Source organism: Mus caroli, unplaced genomic scaffold (assembly GCF_978045245.1).
Source record: "Mus caroli unplaced genomic scaffold, Mus_caroli_1 scaffold_18, whole genome shotgun sequence".
NCBI classification, from domain to species: domain Eukaryota; kingdom Metazoa; phylum Chordata; class Mammalia; order Rodentia; family Muridae; genus Mus; species Mus caroli.
In genome coordinates this window covers 71,861,110-71,887,392 of record NW_028227273.1, presented here as the reverse complement: position 1 = coordinate 71,887,392, position 26,283 = coordinate 71,861,110, and the positions used below count along the sequence as shown (strand labels likewise).

The following is a 26,283-nucleotide window of genomic DNA, read 5'->3' as shown; positions in this document are numbered from 1 at the left end:
TGAAATTAAGATGAAGATACTACATGAGTAATGCCAGTAATTCGGTTTTGTTTCAGTATGAATGTTCTGGGATGTGTATGGTATTAGCATGCTGGAAATTAACAAAATAAACTCAAATCTAATTCATTACTTGATGCATATAGAATTGAGTGTTAAAGTACAATAGGACAAGAGGACTCGACAATGGTCTGTAGTATTTGCCCATTGATACTTTTGTTCTGAGGGTCAAATTCAAGGAAGAGAGCAGCATTATTGCTCAGGCACCCAAGGCATCTACACTCTGTCTGTGTAGAGTCATTTTAACTGAAACTAATATTACTATGGCAGAAAGCATGAAACAATGAACATCATCTTCCCTATTTTATTTAACACAAATGCATTCTCTTTAGAACACTGGTGCCAACTCTCCTAATCCTACATCTCTTCCATATAATTTAAAGTACTCTTATGCAAGCAGACTCATGTGGAGACAAAAGAAGGGTGTCTCACTCCTGAGACCACTGAAAATACATTTTCTTATGGTTTTTGGCAACCCCTCTGAGAAGTTCATTCCACCCTCAAAGGTGTTGCTACCCAAGCTTTAAAAACATTGCTCTACTATTCATTTTATGTTGCAAGTTTGCAGAAAATATCAATGGGTTCAGCACACTTTTGCCAGAGATATTTCCTGGGGAGATGCCACACATATATTCATCTACCCATCTCAAGTGGAAAATGGAAACAACCAAGTTCAACTTGTTAAACCAATGAGATTTATTGGAGTTACATACAGGACTTAGGGGAAGCAGTTAGTAAATGAGAGCACAAGGGACTCAAAGACAATTGCTATCCTGAAACTGAAAACCAGCATAAGATACAGATAATAAATAGTGGAAATTGGAAGCAAACCGCTTATCTGTAGGCATCTGAACAGGATAAAGATCACCCTATCTTTGTGGCTCAGTTTGTCAAATCCTCTTTTAAGAAGAATAATTTGAGTATGTTCATTTGAGTTAAACATATAGAACGCTGTCAGTTTCATTAGCTATTTTGAGGCATGTATTTCACAGCTTCTCTTTGAAATAGATCATTTCAGTCTCCAGGAAAGTTTATACAACTCCATATTCTTTTGGCTTCTCCATCATGACATATTTAAAAGTGAACAAGTAAAAACTTTTAAGGAAAGATTTCCTTCATTGCTGCATTTTCAGTTTCTCTTCGCATAAACCCTGAGTTGCTCCTAAGATTTGAGGATTATTTAAATGTGTTCCCAAATTCCTCACATATATAATAATTCTCTAGTGTAGAGCTTCAAGTGTTGCAAAAAATACCACTGGAATAAAGCACATGTCATAGTTTTTCCAGTAGACACTTTTTTCTGAATATAAATAACCAGGTATTTTCTTAGGTCTGAGATTTGGGTAAAGACCTTTCCTCATATATCACATTCAGAAGGTTTTTTTTTTTTTTTTTTTTATCCTGAATGCATTGTTTGATGTATTTTAAGAGGTGACCAACACTGAAGGATTTGAACATTTACTATATTTATAAGTTCCTTCTCCTATATGTAGTCTCTGATGAATTCTAAGATGATCTTCCTTGGAAACGGGTTTTTCTCATTCACTTCATTTGTGAAGGTGTCAACCGTGTGCATTCTCTGATAAGAGCGAATATTGTTTTTGGCTAAAGCATTTGTCACATTTATTATATTTGTAAGGTTTCTCTCCTGTATGAATTCTCAAATGAAGATGAGGATTGAATGTTTGGGTAAAGCACATGTCACATTCACATTTGTAAGGTGCTTTCTCCTGTATGAATTCTCTGATGTTTTCTAAGATCACCTCTATAGGTAAAGCATCTGTCACATTCACTACATTTGTAAGGTTTCTCTCCTGTATGAATTCTCTGGTGGATATTAAGACTGTCTTTTCGGGTAAAGAAACTGTCACATTCATTGCATTTGTAAGGTTTCTCTCCTGTATGAATTCTCTGATGAATTCTAAGACTGACTTTGTGGGAAAAGTATTTGTCACATTCACTACATTTGTAAGGCTTCTCCCCTTTATGAATTCTCTGGTGACTTCCAAGGTTGCTTTTGTAGCTAAAGCATTTTTCACATTCATTACATTTGTAAGGTTTCTCTCCTGTATGAATTATCTGATGTCTTCTAAGATCACCAACTTGATTGAAACATTTCTCACATTCACTACATTTGTAAGGTTTCTCTCCTGTATGAATTCTCTGATGAATTCTAAGACTGACTTTGTGGGAAAAGTATTTGTCACATTCACTACATTTGTAAGGCTTCTCCCCTTTATGAATTCTCTGGTGACCTCTAAGGTTGCTTTTGTAGCTAAAGCATTTTTCACATTCATTACATTTGTAAGGTTTCTCTCCTGTATGAATTTTCTGATGTCTTCTAAGATCACCAACTTGATTGAAACATTTCTCACATTCACTACATTTGTAAGTTTTCTTGCCTGTGTGATACATTTGATGAATACTAAGACTGCTTTTTTGGGTAAAGGATTTGTCACATTCATTACATTTGTAAGGTTTATTAGCTGAATGTATTCTCTGATGAGTTAGAAGACAATATTTGTTGGTAAAGCATTTGTTACATTCACTGCATTTGTAAGGTTTTTCTCCTATGTGAATGCGCTGATGAACAATAAGATGGCTTTTTCGAGTGTAGTATTTGTCACATTCACTACATTTGTAGGGTTTTTCTCCAGCATGAATTCTCTGATGAATAATAAGAGTGCCTTTTTGAGTAAAGCATTTGTCACATTCACTACATTTGTAAGGTTTCTCTCCTGTATGAATTTGATGATGAATTCTAAGATAACCTTTCAGGGTAAAAGATTTGTCACATTCACTGCACTTGTAAGGTTTCTCTCCTGTATGAATTGTCTGATGACTTCTAAGACGATATTTCTTTGTAAAGCATTTATCACACTCACTACATCTATAAAGTTTTTCTCCTGTATGAATTCTTTGATGAATACTAAGATTACTTTTGAGGGAAAAGCATTTGTCACATTCACTACATTTGTAAGCTTTCTCTCCTGTATGAATTACTTGATGAACGATAAGACTGCTTTTTAGAGTAAAGCCTTTGTCACATTCACTACATTTGTAAGGTTTCTCTCCTGCATGAATTCTCTGATGAATACTAAGACTGCATTTTTGGGTAAAGCTTTTGTCACATTCACTACATTTGTAAGGTTTCTCTCCTGTATGAATTCTCAGATGAATACTAAGATTGCCTTTGTGGGAAAAGCATTTGTCACATTCACTACATTTGTAAGGCTTCTCTCCTGTATGAATTCTCTGGTGACTTCTAAGGCTGCTTTTGTAGGTAAAACATTTTTCACATTCATTACATTTGTAAGGTTTCTCTCCTGTATGAATTCTCTGATGTCTTCTAAGATCATCAACTTGAATGAAGCATTTCTCACATTCACTACATTTGTAAGGTTTCTTTCCTGTATGATACCTCTGATGAATATTAAGACTGCCTTTTTGGGTAAAGGATTTGTCACATTCATTACATTTGTAAAATTTTTCTCCTGTATGAGTTGTCTGATGTTTTCTAAACCAGCATTTCTTGGCAAAACATTTGGCACTTTCACTACAGTTGTAAGGTTTCTTTCCACTTTTGGTTTGTTTCAACATAAGGGTTTCTTTAGAGTCAAAAACCTTATCAAGCTTTGCACCATTGTATTCTTGCTTTCCTATGTGGATTCCGTGATTTAGACTAATGGTAGAGCACAAATTGAAACAGTTTACATGGTTTTTATCTTTGCAAGGTTCTCTGTTGTTTTCAGTTTCATATCTGCTTAGATTTGATGATTCAACAGATGTAGCCCTGAGGTTAGTTTTAAAAGGCGTACTTCCGGTGGACTCATGGATGATTTTGTCAAGCTCATGACATTCATAAGATTTCACTTGGATATTTACATGTTCGTGGACAATATGCTGTAGCTCTTGATCCAACATGTTCACAAATTTAGGATACATGCAATGATTCTCTGAAAAAAAATGCATTTAGAGATGACAGTGATTAGTGGATAAGTAAGACAATATCCCATGTTTCCTGAAATTTTCTAACGTAAATTAGTGATTCTCAAGGATGGAACTCTCAAAAGTGGTCTTTCTTGTTTCACAATCATTACATGGCTGCTTAGAACAATCTCAAAATTCATGCATATCATAAGACAGGAAACAATAGCCTTCTATTTCTTATTTACCACTGTGCTTGGCAGAAAGTAAAAAGAGTAGGTGATTTAGAAGTAAAGGACTTTGAGAATGAATCTCCCTGAAAGACCATGTAAAAAAAGTTTCTCTATTTTCTTATTTATGTTTTGTGACAGAGTAAGGAAGTGTAGGTTGGGTCAGCTAGGAATTCATTATGTAATCCACACTGGCAAGGAACTCATGATATAAAAGCCATGCTGTACCAGGACTAAACATAGAAACCATTGGTCAAAAACTAAATAATAAGTTACAACAAAATTCACATAAGCAATAGCTCTTTCTCTATTTAGAACCTTCCCAATTTTTAAAATTCATAAACAATTGAAGACTTTAATGCAACAGTAAAATTACTACAATTGTAGCAATACATTTTCTCGCTCTGACTATTCACTGGTTTTTGAACTTTGAAGTTTTGACTAAATGTAGATAGCATGTTTTTAGAGATTACATAAAATACAATACTGGATACTCTTCCAAAGAATGAAGAGAATTATAAAGGAAACACAGTGAAGAACTTACGTTGGTAACCAGGATTTCCTTTATTCTGGGAGTCTTTAGATATGTCAGAGGGTTTATATAAGCAAATAGTAGGTAAATTCAAAGGATGAGTCAGGAATTCTACAAGAAGAGTATTCTTACCCACAAAAAACAGATTATTGTAATTCTCCAACATCACCTCCATGTACAATGCCCTCTGAGCACAGTCAAGACATTCCCATTCCTCTTGTGAGAAGTCCACAGCCACGTCCTTGAATGTTAACTGACCCTGTAATGGAAAATTACCTGTTCATCATATGCTCCTGGACAAAAGTGTTTTCTTGGATAAAAATGACCAAAAGAATAAGAAGCACATTGTGACAAAAATGAGTCATGGGAAATATTTTAGAACCAACAACATCTTCTAGAAATGCTATAGAAATGTATCAGAAGTTAAGCATTGTTGCTCTTATGAGACAATGCATAGGACGACATACTATATTGAGTACATTCCTAAGGTCTCTCTAATTCATGAATTTTCTGGTGTTTTCTAAGACCTTAGCAACAGATGAAGATGCCACTATCACTTCATTTGGAAATTTTTGTCCAGTTGGGATTCTATAATTCTAAATTGTTTCCAAGCATACACATGAACTACACAGCAAACTTTTATTTCTAATCCTTCAAAAACTAATACTGTCTTCTGAACTCAACAGGATAGAGTAAAATAAAGCAAGACATGCATACTTCAGGCAAATGTACCAACATACATAAAAGAAAACTGAAATTTAATTTTTAAAAAGGATGTTACTTAAAAGAGTCATAGTCTTTATTGTACTCTCCTTTTCTCTGGAACAGGATTACATAATGGAGTCATAAACAGCAAGCTTTTAGGTAATATAACATACACATGTGAGGTCCACATGGAAGAATGTACCATTATGAAGTATGGGTCTCTATCAATCAGAACCCCAGTGTCACATCACAGATGGTCAAGTTACAAGGAGTAAAACTGTGCTTCCAAATTCTACATCTGTCAGCTTTGCTCAACTATGAACACTGTATCACTCTTGTCTTCAGCTGGGTCTCACCTGACTCTATTCTAAAATGCTTAGGTACAATGCAGCCTAGGTGCAATGTTGTACTCTTTCTGGAACAAAGAGGTGGAATGTGAATGCAGAATTGTTAGATAAATTAAGAACCACAGTTTTTTCCTTAAACAGAAGAATGTAATATCAGTGAACACATTCAACATTCAAAAGGACAGACAGAATCAAGTACTTTGTAAAGCTATTTTATGAGTGTATATTCACAACAATAAAAGATATAAGGAAAAAACAGATTTGGTCAGCATTAAAATTATTTAAAATTTTCTCAAAGTTGACCTATGTAATACAGATAATTACAATTTCATAAATTCCATATGGTCTTTTACTACAAAATAATTAGACATGTATAAATAAATGGTATATGGAACGATGCTCTCAGATGAAGTAGAATAATTTTCTTTCTTTGATCAAATTGTGTTTTGAAATTGAGAAAATTATACTAAATCTTTTAACTACATTATTGCTAGTAAGATTGACTTAACTGAAAACTTACATCATCTAGTTTTAACTTTCTTTTCCTTCCTTTCTACACACATTGCTGCTAACTAGCATGGCTGTCTTCAGTCTTAAGAGACTGATGCTGAATTCAGGGATTCACAGGCATGTCACTCACTATACATAAAAAGACACAGACGACCACTTGTATATTTAAACACTTAAATAAAATGTTATTGTAAAAAAGCAGTGCCACAACTCCTCAGAGTTTTCCCTATGCAATACATAGCTTGGAAGAGAGGGAAACATATCCATATGGTGAATGGAGCATTCTTCCCATTAAAGAAAAAAGAGAACAAATTAAGAGGAACATTCATTCATGATTGAAATTACATGGCTTATAGGAAGTAACAAGGCAATACTCCTCAGAAAAAAATTTAGTAACATATTCCATGTGCTGCAATAAAAAGGTACACACAGTAGTGCTTACATTACTTCTAAAAAATGAAACAAAAGAGTAAACGAAAATAATCATCTGTATATTGAGAACTGACCACACTGAGCACTGTGCAGCCTCTTGGAGACAAACAGACTTCATTTGTCAACACACCCATAATCACTGTGTAACACAAAATGCCAAAAAGAGATGCCAGAATACTGCAATCTGCATGTCCTCACAAACACATCAATGTTACAGTCAGAGAAAGCTACGTATTCCTTCCATCATTTGTGCCTCTATGGAGTTGAAATATTTACTCTTAGGATTTAAGACAGTGAATATATTCTAATTCTACTTCACCATAAACTCTACTCATCCATATATTGCTCCGTGATGTCAGTGACCATGTGAAGAGCTACATTCAGAAAGATGTTTCTAGAAACCTTACTATTCCTGAAATGCAACTTATGTGCACCTGAGACCTCCCTTCCCCAGGAATGTTAAAGGGCACCAATGTAGAAATAAGTCATCAAAATATTATTTGAGCATCATCTACAATATTTTCTCTACCAGAACTGCAGGTCTTCACTCCTTGGAAATTTATGTTCTCATATTATAAAATCCAGTGAAAATAGAACAGCACAAGGCTGTGCTTGTCCCATTTGAAGTGAAAGATCTATTAACAAATGTTGCTGGCGCAACTGGCGGTCATCATGTAGAAGAATGCGAATTGATCCATTCCTATCTCCTTGTACTAAGGTCAAATCTAAGTGGATTAAGGAACTCCACATAAAACTAGAGACACTGAAACTTATAGAGGAGAAAGTAGGGAAAAGCCTAGAAGATATGGGTACAGGGGAAAAGTTCCTGAATAGAACAGCAATGGCTTGTGCAGTAAGATCGAGAATTGATAAATGAGACCTCATAAAGTTGCAAAGCTTCTGCAAGGTAAAAGACACGGTCAACAAGACAAAAAGACCACCAACAGATTGGCAAAGGATCTTTACCTATCCTAAATCAGACAGGGGACTAATATCCAATATATATCAAGAACTCAAGAAGGTGGACTCCAGAAAATCAAATAAACCCATTAAAAAATGGGGCTCAGAGCTGAACAAAGAATTCTCACCTGAGGAATAACGAATGGCAGAGAAGCACCTGAAAAAATGTTCAACATCCTTAATCATCAGGGAAATGCAAATCAAAACAACCCTGAGATTCCATCTCACACCAGTCAGAATGGCTAAGATCAAAAATTCAGGTGACAGCAGATGCTGGTGAGGGTGTGGAGAAAGAGGAACACTCCTCCATTGTTAGTAGGATTACAAGCATGTACAACCACTCTGGAAATCAGTCTGGTGGTTCCTCAGAAAATTGGACATAGTACTAACGGAGGATCCCACAATACCTCTCTTGGGCATATATCCAGATGTCCCAACTGGTAAGAAGGACACATGCTCCAATATGTTCATAGCAGCCTTATTTATAATAGCCAGAAGCTGGAAAGAACCCAGATGCCCCTCAACAGAGGAATGGATACAGAAAATGTGGAAGATTTACACATTGGAGTACTAGTCAGCTATTAAAAAGAATGAATTTATGAAATTCCTAGCCAAATGGATGGACCTGGAGGGCATCATCCTGAGTGAGGTAACCCAATTACAAAGGAACTCACACAATATGTACTCACTGATAAGTGGATATTAGCCCAGAAACTTAGGATACCCAAGATATAAGATACAATTTGCTAAATGCATGAAACACAAGAAGAATGAAGACCAAAGTGTGGACACTTTGCCCCTTCTTAGAATTTGGAACAAAACACTCATGGAAGGAGTTACAGAGACAAAGTTTGGAGCTATGACGAAAGGATGGACCATCTAGAGACTGCTATATCCGGGGATCCATCCCATAATCAGCTTCCAAATACTGACACCATTGCATACACTAGCAAGATTTTGCTGAAAGGACCCAGATATAGCTGTCTCTTGTGAGACTATGCCAGGGCCTAGCAAACACAGAAGTGGATGCTCACAGTCAGCTATTGGATGGATCACAGGGCCCCCAATGGAGGAGCTAGAGAAAGTACCCATGGAGCTAAAGCGATTTGCAACCCTGTAGGTGGAACAACATTATGAACTAACCAGTACCCCGGAGCTGTTGACTCTAGCTGCATATGTATCAAAAGATGGCCTAGTCGGCCATCACTGGAAAGAGAGGCCAATTGGACTTGCAAACTTTATATGCCCAAGTACAAGGGAATGCCAGAGCCAAAAGTGGGAGTGGGTGAGTAGGGGAGTGGGGGGGAGGGTATGGGGGACTTTTGGGATAGCATTGGAAATGTAAATGAGGAAAATACCTAATAAAAATATTTAAAAAAAAGAGAGAAAGCTCAAAAGGCTTAATTTTGACCGTTGGTGAAGATCAAAGATAAATTAAAGGAACCAAACACTTTTGGTAACATTACCAGAGATAGAGAAGTAAAGTTTCAAATGGCTTAAATAATAAGAGGAATTTCTAATAAATGTAGACAGGACACTGACCTGAGGAGCATTTAGGAGAGAGGCATTCATTCTTCTTGTTACTCTTACCTGAAAAATTAAAAGTGAAAATAAATACACCTCTGTTATGAACAATGCTAAACCATATAAAAAACATAAAAATGAAAATGATACCAGAAACTTGTCAACATTCCTACAGAAAGGAAACATGGATGATATATTTAATGTGGCAAGGAAAATGACTACAATCTGAGGCCTTTTTCTAACCTCGGCAGGCAGCAGGCACAAACAGAGCACATACACTGCTGCTGTAAAACACTGCTATTCAGAGTTATTACTGGAAACTTTCAAGGACTAGAGTCATAGGTTAATGACTAGTGGGGACCAAATGAATGCTGTGCATTAAATAGAGGTTCATTAGTCATCACACTAGAACACAATATCTGACCCTTTGGTCACATTTCATTTCATTCTACCTTGCAGATACAGTATATGTTTTCCATGTGTGTCCTGATGTACAGACACAGATTCAATCCATCAAAGATCATGTTTTGGGTTTTTTTCCCCCCAAACTGATAAATCATCTTCAGGTCGAGTTACAGCCACTTCCATCATCATCTAAGAAGGCATTATATTCTTCCTGAGGTAAAATGTATCTTTCCAATACCTCTTCCTTTCAATGCGGAATTCTTTTCTAAATTCCATGCACACCTTTGTTGGGGAATATTGACCAGTGAAATGCACATGAATGCATTTATAAGTAGAATATTACAATGTAGGATACACCTGTCTTTAAATGGAATGTCCATGTGCTAAATGTTCTAAGCCAGTGGCTCTATTCCTTTCTAATGCTGAAACCTTTTAATACAGTACAAGGAACTCATGAATTAATGTATGTACATGTAGTAGGCCTATCTGTAGATTGATATAAAAGGGGTGTATCAGTCCCTAAGGCAATCAGAAATAGATCATTTATGGTAGCCTTAGGTGACTCCTGTGAAAGAGTCTATGCCCCAAGGCATCATGACCCTCAGGTTGAGAACTGTTCTAGGCAATGCCAAGACAGAATCATCAAGATGCAGGTATGGCAGAAACTCTCTGAGGGCTGCTACTCATAAGAGGATATGCATGAAGATAAAGTGAATCATTTCCACAGTACACGCAGATTTATAAAGCACTCATTGTATATCATCTTTGGCCTGAGTATATTTTATTCCATACCTTATTTAATCTTCATGGCTCCATGGGAAAACATAATTTTCAGAGCAATGATATCCATTATGATAGTGCAATTGTAAAATGAAACATAATTTAGTATTTTCTCTATTTTTATATGTTCCATAGCTTTTAACAAGGCTTTGCAGCATTTTTTTCAGCATCTACCTTTTTTTAACTTTACCCAATATTTATTTATTAAGCATATTTTATTGGATATTTTCTTCATTTACATTTCAAATGCTATCCCAAGAGCCCCCATACCCTCCCCACACCCTGCTCTCAACCAACCCACTCCAGTTTCCTGACACTGGCCTTCCCCTGTACTGAGCCATATGATCTTCACAATACCAAGGGCCCCTCCTCCTATTGATGGCAGACTATGCAACATATGCAACTAGAGACACAGTTATGGGGGGTACTCTTTAGTTCATATTACTGTTCCTCCTATAGGGTTGCAGACCCCTTTAGCTGCTGGGGTACTGTCTCTAGCTCCTTCATTAGGGGCCCTGGGTTCTACCCAATAGGTGACTGTGAGCATCTAGTCAGAATAAACATGACTAATACTTTTCTGTATTCTAAAACCAAATCAGCTCAACACAGACAACATAAAATATTGGTACAATATGTAATTTTAGGATAACTCCAAGATAGGGAATATCATGAACTTCAAATTATTTCTAAGTAGAAAAATAAATACATTATGAGTATAAATTTAGAGATATAATATTCATTTCATGAAATATTACTATAATTTTATATTAGTGTCAAAGAAGAATTCAGTGTGAGATTATCAAGACAGTATCTAAGCTTATATATAGCAAGAGTGTAAAATTTTTTTACTAAGGATAAACACATTTATATGTGTTCTCCGGCAAATGATTTTCTAATCAAAATAATAATATTATAGAGTCTGAATCTCAGGCTTGTGAATCCCAGTTGAATTCTTCAGAGAAAAATTCAAGAGAAATAGATGTTTCAGACCATTTTGGGCTAGGCACCAGACTGTTATCTTAAAAATGAACCTAACAAACAAGCAAACCAAGAAAGGAATGAGCAAATACCACAACTGTGAATCATTGCTTGCATTTAGCATATACGAGTTTAAAAGCAACCATGCTGTAGCATCTTTCAGATTAATAGTAAGACAAGACCAAAGTGCTCAGCAGCACAGACAGCTGAGAGATAGGGACAGGATGGGAGAGGACAATAAACTTCATTTTATCGTTATGTCATTATGATATTTGTTCTTCTTAGCATGTATCCTCATTTACTTCTTAAAATACTATTTTATGAATCAAAAAAAAAAGTGAATCATTTCAGGATATGCTCTTGGGATGATTCACACATTATGTCAGATCCATCAAAATCCTACCACTGTAGGAAACATCTTCCTGAACATGCATATATCTGTGTTTTGGAATTGTTCCAGGCAGTTCTGAGGTTCACAATTATAAATATACTTCAAGTGATACCCCTCAGTTCCTGGCTACTATGGATTTCCCCTATGATGACAACCCTTGTAATTCCACATGAAAGTAAAAATGTATGACATGGTTCTCCTCTTATATATACTTATACATATATACATTCATACACAGGCATACAAATTATATATGTCTAAAAATAAGAACTCATTCTGAATGTTGAAATATTACTACTACACAAAGTTGTCATGATACTAGCATATATGTAACTCTTTTTATGTATTATATTGACCCTATGTTTCTCTCATATCAAATACTTCTCCAGACAATAAACAGTCACTAGGATGGTCTCTTTCTATGCCACTGCCCAAGTAGTTTAGTGTGACAATGGGAAATAGTAGATGGATGGCATGCTGTGGAAAGTCATACAAAATTAATGAGAATCAAAGGGAAAAAGGGCGATTTTTCCAGAAAAAAAAAGTGACTATCAACCGTTATCAACAGAAGTTATGAAACAAATGGATTTAACAGATATCTACAGAACATTTTATCCTACAACAAAAGGATATACCTTCTTCTCAGCACCTCTTGGTACCTCCTCCAAAACTGACCATATAATTGGTCACAAAACAGACCTCAACTGATACAAAAATATTGAAATTATCCTATGCATCCTATCAGATCACCACGGACTAAGGCTGATCTTCAATAACAGCATAAATAATAGAAAGCCAACATTCATGTGGAAACTGAACAACACTCTACTCAATGATACCTTGGTCAAGGATGAAATAAAGAAAGAAATTAAAGACTTTCAGAGTTTAACTAAAACGAATCCACAACATACCCAAACTTATGGGACACAATGAAAGAAGTCCTAAGAGGAAAACTCATAGCCCTGAGTGCCTCTAAAAAAAAACACTAGAGAGAGCATACACTAGCAGTCTGACTGCACACCTAGAAGCTCTAGAAGAAAAGGAAGCAAATTCACCCAAGAGGAGTAGACATTAGGAAATAATCAAACTTAGGGCTTAAATCAACCAAATGGAAACAAAAAGAACTATTCAAAGAATCAACCAAACCAGGAGCTGGTTCTTTGAGAAAATCAACAGGATAGATAAACCCCTAGCCAGACTAACTAATGGGCACAGGTACAGTATCCTAATTATCAAAATCAGAAATGAAAAGGGAGACATAACAACAGCACCTAAGGAAATCCAAAACATCATCAGATCCTACTACAAAAGGCTATACTCGGCGCCACTGAGTGGTGTATGATCATGGGCCCTAGAGCACTCTTGAAAACAAGAGTCCTCTTGCAGTTTGCAGAAAGAAAAAAAAAAGGCTCAACTCAACAAATCTACAAAACCTGGATGAAATGGACAACTCCCTGATACTAGGTAGCAAAATTAAATCAGGATCATTAATGATTTTAACAGTCCCATTTCCCCTGAAGAAACAGAAGCAGTCAATAATAGTGTCCCAACCAAAAAAAGCCCAGGACCAGATGGGTTTAGTGCAGAGTTCTATCAGACCTTCAAAGAAGACCTATTCCAACTCTACTCAAACTATTCCATAAATAGAAACAGAAGATACTTTACCCAATTCATTCTATGAAGCCACAATTACTCTCATACCTAAACCACATAAAGACCCAACAAAGAAAGAGAACTTCAGAACAATTTCCCTTATGAATATCGATGCAAAAATACTCAATAAAATCCTCACAAACCAAATCAAAGAACACATCTAAATGATCATCCATCATGACCAAGTAGGCTTCATCCCAGGGATGTAAGGATGGTTTCATATACAGAAATCCATCAATGAAATCTACTATATAAACAAATTCAAAGACAAAAAACACATGATCATCTTGTTACATGGTGAGAAAGCATTTGACAAAATACAACACCTCTTCATGATAAAAGTCATGGAAAGTTCAGGAATTCCAGGCCCATACCTAAACATAATAAAAGCAATATACAGCTAACCAGTAGCCAACATCAAAGTAAATGGAGAGAAGCTAGAAGCAATCCCACTAAAATCAGGGACTAGTCAAGGCTACCCACTTTCTCCCTACCTATTCAATATGGTATTTGAAGTCCTAGCCCGAGCAATTTGAGAACAAAAGGTGATCTAGAGGATACAAATTGGAAAGGAAGAAGTGAAAATATCACTATTTCCAGATGATATGATAGTATATATAAGTGACCCTAAAAATTCCACCAGAGAACTCCTAAACCTGATAAACAGTTTCAGCGCAGTAGCTGGATATGAAATTATCTCAAACAGATCAGTGGCCCTACTCTACACAAAGGATAAACAAGATGATAAGGAAATTAGGGAAACAACACCCTTCACAATAGTCACAAATAATATAAAATACCTTGGCGTAACTCTAACTAAGGAAATGAAAGATCTGTATGACAACTTCAAGTCTCTGTAGAAAGAAATTGAAAATCTCAGAAGATGGAAAGATCTCCCATGCCCATGGATTGGCAGGATTAATATAGTCAAAATGGGTATTCTGCCGAAAGCTATCTGCAGATTCAATGCAATTCCCATCAAAATTCCAACTCGATTCTTCACTGAGTTAGAAAGGGCAATTTGCAAATTCATCTGGAATAACAAAAAACCTAGGATAGCAAAAACTATTCTCAACAATAAAAGAACCTCTGGGGGAATCACCATGCCTGACCTCAGGCTCTACTACAAAGCAATTGTGATAAAAACTGCATGGTATTGGTACAGCGACAGACAGTTAGATCAATGGAATAGAACTGAAGACCCAGAAATGAACCTATACACCTGTAGCCACTTGATCTTTGACAAGGGAGCTAAAACCATCCAGAGGGGGGGAAAAAAAAAAGACAGCATTTTCAACAAATGGTGTTGCCATAACTGGCGGTTATCATGTAGAAGAATGAGAATTGATCCATTCTTATCTCCTTGTACAAAGCTCAAGTCTAAGTGGATCAAAGAACTCCACATAAAATCAGAGAACTGAAATTTACAGAGGAGAAAGTGGGGAAAATCCTCGAAGATATGGTCACAGGGGATAAATTCCTAAACAGAATAGCAATAGCCTGTGATGTAAGATCAAGAATCGACAAATGGGACTTCATAAAATTGCAAAGCTTCTGTAGGGCAAAAGATACTGTCACTCAGACAAAAAGGCCACCAAAAGATTGGGAAAGAATTTTTACCAATCCTAAATCTGATAGGACTAATATCCAATATATACAAAGAGCTCAAGAAGCTGAACTCCAGAAATTCAAATAACCCCATTAAAATGAGGTACAGAGCTAAACAAAGAATTCTCAACTGAGGAATACCAAAAGGCTGAGAAGCACTTGAGAAAATATTCAACATCCTTAATCATCAGGAAAATGCAAATCAAAACAACACTGAGATTCCACCTCACACCAGTCAGAATGGCTAAGATCAAAAATTCAGGTGACAGCAGATGCTGGCAAGGATGTGGAGAAAGAGGAACACTCCTCCATTGCTGGTGGGATTGCAAGCTGATACAATCACTCTGGAAAACAGTCTGGGTGTTCCTCAGAAAACTGGACATAGTAGTACTGCTAGATCCAGCATACCTCTCCTGGGCATATACCCAGAAGATATTCCAACTGGTAATAAGGACACATGCTCCACTATGTTCATAGCAGCCCTATTTATATTAGCCAGAAGCTGGAAAGATCCCACATGTCCCTCAACAGAGGAATGGAAACAGAAAATGTGCTACATTTACAGAATTTCTGGAGTTCAACAATGGAGTACTATCAGCTATTAAAAACAATGAATTTATGAAATTCTTGGGCAAATGGATGTATCTGGAGGATATCATCCTGAGTGAGGTAACCCAATCACAAAAGACTCAATGATATACACTCACTGATAAGTGGATATTAGCCGAGAAACTTAGAATACCTAAGTTGTAACTTGGTATTCCAAAAAACAAGAAAAAAAGGAGGAAGACCAATGCGTGGATATTTCATTCCTCCGTAGAATAAGGAAAATAATATCCATGGAATTGCAGAAACAAAGTTTGGAGCTAAGACGAAAGGGTGGACCATTCAGAGACTGTCCCACCTGGGGGTCCAACCCATAATCAGCCACCAAATGCAGACACTACTGCATATGCTAACAAGATTTTGCTGAAGGGACCCTGATATAGCTGTCTCCTGTGAGGCTTTGCCAGTGACTGGCAAACAGAGAAGTGGATGCTCACAGTCATCTATAGGATGGAACACAGGGCCCCCAATGGAGGAGCTAGAGAAAGTACCCAAGGAGCTTAGGGGTCTGCAACCCTATAGGTAGAACAACAATATGAACTAACCAGTACCCCCAGAGTTTGTGTCTCTCGCTGAATATGTAGCAGAAGATGGCCTAGCCAGCCATCATTGGGAAGAGAGGCCCCTTGGTCTAGCAAATATTATATGCCCCAGTACAGGGGAACGCCCGGCCAAGAAGTGGGAGTGAGTAGGTAGGGGAGCAGGGCATAGGGAAGTGGGAGGGTATAGGGGACTTGTGAGATAGCATTTGAAATGTAAATGAAGAAACTATCTAATAAAAAACGTGGGAAAAAAAAGAAAAAGAAAACAGAGGGTGGGAGATGGGACAGTGGGTTTACAGAGGGGAAACCAGGAAGGGGGACAACATTTGAAATGTAAATAAATAAAATAACCAATTTTTTTTAAAAAAGAAAAACAAAAGAGGATTCTACAAATTATTCTCCAACTGTGCTGTAGTGTATAAATACTTAAAATGCTCTGTAAGGATCTTGAAAGCAGGAGATGACACACAGACCATGGAGGGGTGTTATTGATTTGCTTGCTTTACATGGTTTGTATCACTATATCACTTGAGCTATCTCCACTGCTCACAGCACCATATCTAGTGTGCTCACATCACTCCTGTATCTACATGGTAGATCATAACCATGCACAATGTGATCTGATGCCCTCTTCTGGCAGGCACGTGTGCACATGTACATGCCGAGAGAGTGGTCATAAACATAAAATAAATAAACCTTTTTTAAAATGTAAAAATACAAGTAGAATTTAAAGAGATATTTCAAGGGTTATATAGAAATTAATAAAATTGACTAAAAGATAATACAACCATATAGTTCAACATAACAGCCATGTCTCTCTGCAGAGATTAGGTACTGACAAAGCAATGCTCAGCTATTCGAAACTTTTAAAAGAGTGCCAGGCAGTGGCAGCACACACCTTTAATCCCAGCACTTGAGAGGCAGAAGCAGACAGATTTCTGAGTTCCAAGCCAGCCTGGTCTACAGAGTGAGTTCCAGGACAGCCAGGGCTATACAGAGAAATCCTGTCTCCAAAAATATGAAAAACAAAAAACTAAAAACAAAAAACAAAAAAAAGAAAGGAAGGAAGGAAGGAAGGAAGGAAGGAAGGAAGGAAGGAAGGAAGAAACTAAAACAGTGACTCTCTGTATTAGAACTAGAGCTAAGAAGGGGACCTGGGAGAGAAGTTGGACAGTGTGGAAAGGGGAGTGTGAGGGAGAGGGAAACCTGATCTGATATTGGATAAGAGAAAAGGCCTGAAGCCCTGAGGACCAGCAAAAAGAATGTAAACAGGCAACCTCAGGAAATACAAGGATGGGAGGACACCCCAGAATGCACCAGAGACCTGGGAGGTGAGAGACTCCCAGGACTCAAAGGGATGGACCTTAGATGAAACACCCAACAGTAGGGAGAGGGAACTAGAGCACACCCCCTCCAGGAAAACAGGACATCAAGTGAGGGATGGGGTGGACAACCCACAGTCACAACTCTGACCCATAATTGTTCCTGTCTGAAAAAATTACAGAAATGGAAAGAGAGAGGAGCCTGAGGAAAGAAGGTCCAGCAACAGGCCCAAAGTGGGATCCAGCTCATGGGGAAGTCCCAAAGCCTGACACTATTACTGAGGCTTTGGAATGCTCACAAAAAAGGACCTATCATGTCTGTCCTCCGAAAGACCCAAGAAGCAGCTGAAAAAATTAAATGCAGATGTTTACACCCAACCAAATGACAGAAGCAGCTGACCCCTGTTGTTGAATTAGAGAAGGCTAAAAGAGGAGGAGAAGGGTGATCCTGTAGAAGGACCAGCAGTCTCAATTAATCTGGACCTCTGAGTCTCTCAAACACTGGACCACCAAAGAGACAGCATACACCGGCTGATATAAGGCCCCAACACACATACAGTAGAGGACTTCTGGGTCTCTGTTCATTCAGAGATGATGCACCAAACCCTCAAGAGACTGGAGGCCCCAGGGAGTTTAGAGGTCAGGAGGGGGTGGGGTGGAGGGATCCACATGGAGATGCGGTGTGGTGGGGAGGAGGTGTGGGATGTGGAGCAGATGGAGGGTGGATGGGGGGAGGGACGGGGGATGGAATATGGAATGTAAAAAACAAATAAATAAAATTTAATAAAATGGACACTGCAATGTATGACAATGGCATCACTGTTATTATATGCAGGGCTGAGGAAGGTCATATAGAAGTAAATCAGAATTGAATAGTTCCTAGAAATAAGTGAATAAATCAATCTCCTACATCATAAAACTAGAACCCCCGCATTAAGCGAGGGCACAGACTGAACCAGGAAGGGGTTCCTCTAATGGGCTCTGACAGATTAGCACGGAATTCTCCTTTCCTTAGACAAAGCATATCCTAAACACAAAAGCAGAATACTGCCATAAACACAAAAAAGAGGAACATTAGAAAGTCATCATACAAAGCTGGTGTTATCTGGACACACAAAGCAGGTGAGCCCAAACAAACATATGGAGAGAAAAACCTCAAACCAGTTGCCATGATTTACAGACAGAGACTGTTCTAAATTACACTGAAATAGAAGAAAAGCTGAGTTCACACCAAAAATGCAAGAGTGCTTCAATACTTACAAACTAATAAATGTCAGACACCAAATGAGTAGACTCAATGAGAGGATAAAAGGGATTATGTCAATAAATATATGAAAGCCCTGCCCTCAACTATGGCATTAGCACAGTACAAAAGCTCTTAATAATATGAGGACAGAAGGAACATACCTCAGAATAATAAAGACAAGAGACACAAAGCTAAAGCAAATACTGAAAAAAAAAAAGGAAACTAATTATTCCATTTACAACTCAACATAGTGCCTCAATTAGTACACAATTTCAGGACTGAGAAAACAGGACAATATAGGATAGTCAAAAATCCAGTGAAACTTCTTGAGGAAAAGAAATACAGCTCAGATCAGACAATTCACACTTTCTACAAATCCTAGCACACCCTGTCCGTAGCATTCCCAATCTCAAAAAACTACTATGCAGACCTGGCCAGCGGGCAGAGATATCAATGGCCATCTCCAGATTTGGATCCTGTGTGGTACAATCCCACAATATGCCCAAGAAAGCCAATCCAATGGAATAATAGGGTATCATAGATTATTTTGTGGGTTATTATTTTGAAGGTTTTCTGGTGCAATCATAGGCCAGCTACACAGAACAAAAAAGTGTGGCCTATACTGGAAACCAGGCCAAGAGTCAATGATATCTATAGGCCTCACAAGGGAATCCACTACTGACCTTTGGTACATGTTCAAATGTTTCAGTTCACAACCATAGCCTGGTGCTGCTTTCAGTCTGGGTCAAAGACACTTTATTTAATGGGCAACAGTCATTTCAGAGCTTCAAAACTAACAAAAATACAGGATTACTTACTGTACAGCCTATAGCTGGAAATACATATTACCATACATAATATTATTCTCAGTGAAATTTTCTATAATCATTAATTAAAGAGAAATGGGAAAATCTAATTCATATCCACTTTCTCCTGTCACTTCAACCCACCCCTTGCTGAATTCTTCTAACATACCTGGTTCCTTGGCTATAGTTTCCTCTATGTTCACCATCCAGGGCTCTTAGTTCTGATCAACAGGTGAGCAGATCTGACTGAACAGTAGGAGACCTACATATAAGAAGGACATACTTCTGAAAATACCTGGAACTTTTCATGGAACAAAAATGAAAGAAGCTCACATCTGTCAAAATGATACACACAAAGGAAAGAGAAAAATATCAGGATAAATGTTTCTGAGAGCAAATGAAAGACTTATATAATAAAAACTTCAATTCTTTGAAGAAATTGAAGACAATAATAAGAGATAGAAAGATCTCCCATGCTCATGGAGCAACAGGATTAAAATACTAAAAATAAATAAATGAATAAATAAATAAATAAATAAATAAAGAGCCACCCTACTAAAAGCTATCTTCAGAATCAAGACATTTCTCATACAAATTCCAACTCAAGTCTTCATGGATTTTAAATGGGCAACTGCACTTTCAATACATAAAAAAAAAATGTACAATAGCTAAAACAATCCTGAACAATAATAGAACTTCTACAGTTCTCTCAACATTTCCAATTTCAAGTTTTCCAATTTCAGCACTATAGGATAAAAACCTCAAAAATATTGGCAGAAATAGCCACAGTGATTAATGCATATGAATTTAAGAACTAGACATAAATATGTTTGGCCACCTTATTCTTGATAAAAAAAGACAGAAATAAAAACTGAAAATATATAGCATCTTCAACAAAGATTGGTAATGGATCCATACTTATTCTTATGCCCAGATCTCGAGGTCCTCACAGATCACCAGAAACAACCAGGAATCCAACTCATTCACAGAAAACCAAAGTATTTTTATTTAAGCTTGAACTTGGACCCTCCAACCTCTCCCATGCAGCAGTAGGGTGCTAAAGCCTTGCCTTATCGTCACCCTTAGAACAGAGTGGAGAATTTCCAACTTTACAGTTACATGACTTGTGAAAATTGCAGCTTGACACATTTGTATTGGCTAATGATTATTTCGGCTTGATAAACAGTGGTTGCTAGCTTAAGCAATCTCTTTTGAGACATCTGGACCTTTTGGTACTTTTCTCCTAAGAGCTAATTGGCTATCAATAGGGAAGGAGTAGGGGATGCTATGGATGTCTCAGATCCTAGAACAAGTTAATGTTTTTTTCAGTAGCTAAGTTCAATCTAAGGGCAAGTTAAACATAAAATGGAGCCTAAAAGCAGCACAGGCTTTGTGCAGCTAAGCAGAGCCATTCACTTATAACCCAGCACAAACCACAAGTACAAGTGGGTCAAACACCATAATGTAAAACCAAACACATTGAATCTGACAGAAGAGAAGAGTGGGGAAGAAAAGTGAACATATTGTCAGAGAAGACATTATTTAAAAAACAAAAACAAAAAACAAAACAAACAAAAAAGACAAAACACCAATAGCATAGGCACTGAGATCAACAATTAACAGATGGGATCTCAGGAAACTGAAAAGCTTCAATAAGACAAAGGACACCATCACTGGGACAAAGCAGAAGCCTATAGAGTAGGAAAAGATTGTACCAATTCTACTTCCAATAGAGAACTAATATCCAAAATACAGCAAGAACTCAAGAAACTAGATGTGAAAAAAAAAACCCCAATAATCCAAATTAAAAATGGGTTACAAATCTAAACAGAGGATTCTAAATGGAGAAAACTCAAGTGGCCAAGAAACACATAAAAATATTCATCTCACTTAGCCTTCAGGGAAATGCAAATCAAAATTACTTTGAGATTCCTGTCTTATACTTGTCAGAATTTCTAAAATCAATTTAAAAAGTGACAGCTCATGCTGGAGAGGATGTGAAGCAATAGAAACATTCTTCCATTGCTAGAGGGTGTACAAACATGTAGAGCCACCAAGGGAATCAGTGTGGCAATTCCTTAAATTGATGGGAATCAAACTACATCAAGATCCACCCATAGTGCTCTAGGATGTATAACCAAAGTACACTCCAACCTAGCCAAGGACCCTTGCTCAAACATGCTCACTGAATCTTTATCTATAATAGGCAGAAATTGAAATCAACCTACATGATCCTCTACAGAAGAATAAATAAAGAATATATGGTATATTTACACAAAAGATAATAACTCTGCTATTTAAAAGAAAAAGAAAAATGTGACACAATACTTCATATCTCCAGAGCCACCAATGCCTCTGAGGCTATCACTATGCACCATTACAACATCCACTAACTTTTTTAAAAAAAAAATAAAGACTACTAATTGCTAGGACCCAATGAAGTTTTTTAAGGATTTACTGTCAGGAGGGTTGGAAACAATTATCGTAGGTAAGAGGAAAAGCAAAATCAATCAACTTATAAGCAAAGTATATTAACAAAAGATCAAATGGTATATTGCCAAAAAACTCTATGATCAACATGAATGCATTTCACAAAAGTTTCCAAATGCATTAAACCATCATGACTTGATTATAGGAAACAGATAGATGGTGATGCAGATAAGCTTCAATATCCACCATTTAGAAAGACAACCATGAACAGCACTGAAAACCAGTAATGAGTAGCACACCTCTGGAAAACCATCCACATGACAGGAGAAGAACAATCTTCTCAAACCTCATGCAGAAGTCTCAAGTGTGGTCATGTCAGAACAAGTCAGAAAGGCCAGGTGGTGCAAGCCTTTTACCCCAGCACTGGAGAGGCTGGGGCAGCGGATGTCTCAGTTCAAGCATTGGCTTATTTTCTGAATTCCAGAACGTCCAGGACTACCTAGACAAAGAGTCTCAAAAAACAAAAATAACAACAAAGAAAAAATTCATCTACTTAAGACTGAAGAGTAGAAATGTCTTCTCCACACCTAACCCTCAAGAGACATGAGGCTTCAGGGAGTGGGTAGGTCAAGTGGGGTGGGGATGACAGGTGGAGATGTCCTCTTGGAAACAGGAAGAGGGGAATGGTGACAGGACTGTGAAAAACAAAGAATAATAATAAAAAAATAAATGAAAACATTTTTCTTTAAAAAATCTGGAATGTTGACATCAGTAGAAGACAAAAGAACACATAAAAGACTTGTAATCTGAATTACTGTTAGCATGTTCTCAGCCAAACGTGAAGAAATGTAAAATACCAAAATCACAGAGACATTTTTAAATATAGAGAAATCATTCCAAAAATTTATAAAATGAGAAACCACAAAGATTTTTAAATATATGAGAGAAGTAGCAAACCCAAGGGTGATTTCAAAGTATATTAAAATTATAGCAATGCAAATCTTGCAAAACCGACAAGAAGACAGACTACAGCAGGTATCAGTGGGAAGGTAATATAGACAGAGTTTAATACTATGCAAAGTTACTAAATAAATCTTATCAAAATCTTGTTGGCATTATTTTAGGGAACTGAGAAATTAATCATAAAAGATAGAACAACTGAAAGGAACTACACAATGCTCCAAAACTCTATGAGCAGAAAAAAACTAACAGGCATCAAGTGTTCTGACTAAATAATACATTAAAATTATAAGAAAGAAAATATTTAATACTGGTAAAAAGATATGATCAGGGATGTGAATGGGAGGGGGACAATATCCCTCACATACAAACCAATTAAATTACATTTGCCTCTGTGAATTAATTCTTACATAAAAGGTCTTCTAAAAATTACAGTGGGAATATTCTGATGTTATTCTCACTGCAATTATCTAGAAATATTTAGAATGAAATAGAATCTGGCAAAACACATCTCATGTCCTCTTTGTACTGGGACTTGAGCCCTTCCTCATCCCTACTTCATTCTCTCTAACATACCTGGATCCTTTGCTAGTTTCCTCTCTTCACCATCCAGGGCTCTCAATTTCACAGGTGAGCTGAACTACCTGAGGAGTGTGACACCTGCACAAGGAAATGAGTCTTCAGAAAGTACCCAGAACTTATCATGGAACAAAAATAAAGGATGCCTAAAAAAGGATAAACATGAAGGAGAGAGAAAATATAAAGATATAAAAATGTATCTTTTCGGGGCTGGTGAGATGGCTCAGTGGGTAAGAGCACCCGACTACTCTTCCGAAGGTCCAGAGTTCAAATCCCAGCAACCACATGGTGGCTCACAACCATCTGTAACAAGATCTGGCGCCCTCTTCTGGAGTGTCTGAAGACAGCTACAGTGTACTTACACATAATAAGTAAATCTTTAAAAAAAAAAAATGTATCTTTTCCTCTAAGCATGTAAGCTATGACACATGCACAGTCATTCTCCCTTGAACCCTGAGGAAGAGCTAGGGAGACTTCAGGAAAACTATGGTCATTAACAGAAACCAGACTGCTGCACTGTCCAAAAGAGATCTCTGCCAAAAGCCCTGTCTGCAGGGTCTAGGAATTCCCATTTCTCCTACAAGAAGTCCACAGACACAACACTGAATGATAACAAACCCTAAAGTAAAAAACAACAGATTGGCCACCTATGTGAGGGCAGAGTGCTTTCCTTCAAGCAAAGAGACAATTTTCTGACACAGGGGAGTGATCATGATTATTCAAAAGATGTTTTCTAAAACTTTATTTTAATCAATAGTCTGGTCTAAGAGACTGCAATATAGGGCTTGCTTGGACCCAAGGAGTAACATAAGAACTCAGCATATGAAGACATATTTCTGAATGTTTTACTTACATCCTAAACTGCATACAACTCTGATTAAAAAGTTCATGGCCACTAAAAAGTCTGCTTAGTAAATATTAGTGTTTACACCCATAACAGTAGGGCTCGATAAAGTATATTTTTTGGTTTAATAAATCGGCACTGGTTCCTCATATAATAGTATAAACAAAGCTCTCCTGGGGATGCCTATTAACCGGGCCCAAGGCATTCTCTTGAATAAGCAATTAGTAAAACAAGGCAAGAAAGCAAGCATAAATTTACTTTCCACTATCTTTGTAATTGGCATATTAGGAAATAGATAATGCAACTGCTCTTTTACAAGTTTTATTTCCTTCGTGTTTTTTCCTTCGTGTTTTTATTGGTTATTATTATTATTATTTTTTTACATTTCAAATGTTATCCCCTTTCCCAGTTTCTCCTCCACAAACCCACTATCCCCTCCCCCTGCCTCAATGAGTGTGCTCCACCACCTACCCACCCACTTCTACCTCAGCTCCCTAGCATTCCCCTACCCTGGGTCATTGAGCCTGCACAGGACCAAGGGGCTCCCCTCCCAGTGATGACCAATAAGGCCATTCTCTGCTACATGTGCATATGGAGCCATGGGTCCGTGCATGTCTACTCTTTAGTTGGCGGTTTAGTTCCAGGGAGCTTGGGTTGTGGCAGGGAGGGTGTTCTGGTTTACCAGTGATTTTATGACTGAATAATCCTGTAATTGTAAAATATATTTTAAAACATCACGATAAATCCCAGGTCACAGGATCTGAAACTTCCGGTCAGTGGTAAGACATCCATGACAGAACTGTGAGAGCAGCGTCCTTAAGAGCAGCTGAGGAAAACACCACCCTGCTCAGCTCCCTCCCGTTTCCCAGCCCCGCAGCGCCTCTGACCTGGGACCTTCGGGGCCTCCGGGCTTCGGTGCCAACAGTTGCGCTGCTGACTGCCACCTCTCCCAGAACCCCCGCCACGGAAATGCTTCTGAGAGACTTTTCCGGGTCCTGAGAGAGCTAGGACGCAGAAACCGGAAGGTAGAAAGATGATAGGTGGAAGTTCCTGTCACTCAGGCCTGGATCTTTGGACCTGTTCTCCTAGACCCGCCCACTAAACCGTGGTTAGGGTCACGTGGTTCCCCCAAACACTTTGTGAGCAAGCGCTTTCTCAACCTTAATTTTTAATACTTTTTTCCTGTTCTGGTCAAGGTCCTGCTCTTGCCATTATCCCTGTCCCAGGGATTCCATTCCTTCCCGCTCAGTCATTGGCTTCCTGCCACACAGCTCCACCTGTGGACCTGCTCTGCACAACCTCCCTGCTGCTTGCTGACAGACTTGAAAAAAACTGGTTCTGAAGGATGCTGCACTCTGACATCTGAGAGGGAGTTCTGAAACCCTCAGATAATAAATAGGCAGCCTAACTTCTTAGCTTGGGACACTAGCCTCCTAGGCTACAATCGCACAGCAAAATATAACCAAGACCCTAAATTCCTCTTTTTTTTTTTTTTTTTTTTAAGTATAGAATAGAGTTTATTTAGGGCATAGGGATGGGAGTTAAGAGAGTAGTAGAGGCAGAGAAAGTAAGAAGGAGAGAGTAGGTAAGTGGAGGCTGGTCATGCCCTCCTGGAGAGAGGGTGGAAAGGAATGCAGGGCAGGGGGAGGCACTAGGGAGGAAGAGGCAAGGGAGACAAGAGTTCAAGAGATAAATTCCAATTTCTATGTTGCACCCAACACACAATACTAAAAATGAGTCACAAAGTTTGGCTTCCTTCCAAAGCATGTATCAAAGCATACATGAAGTATAAGAGGGACCACTGAGATGAAAATGTGGATAAAAACAGATGGAACAGAAAATGGTGGGAGGGTGCTCTGCAAGCTCTGTGGGGAGCTCCAGGGACAAAGGTCACTCTGTAGAAACAAAA

At 37.8% G+C, this 26,283-nt stretch overlaps 1 protein-coding gene across 1 annotated transcript; it reads right to left on the bottom strand.

The window, feature by feature from the left end:
- Positions 1-729: 729 nt before the first annotated feature.
- Positions 730-25,364, bottom strand: LOC110288227 (uncharacterized). The gene is made up of 6 exons (XM_085833041.1): positions 25,262-25,364; positions 23,528-23,611; positions 19,731-19,823; positions 9,243-9,290; positions 4,879-5,005; positions 730-4,013 (listed from the first exon to the last, which is right to left on the bottom strand). The coding sequence occupies exons 4-6, from the start codon at positions 9,270-9,272 to the stop codon at positions 1,765-1,767; spliced, it is 2,406 nt and encodes an 801-aa protein (XP_085689167.1). The 5' UTR covers positions 9,273-9,290; positions 19,731-19,823; positions 23,528-23,611; positions 25,262-25,364; the 3' UTR covers positions 730-1,764.
- Between the last annotated feature and the right edge of the window lie 919 nt (positions 25,365-26,283).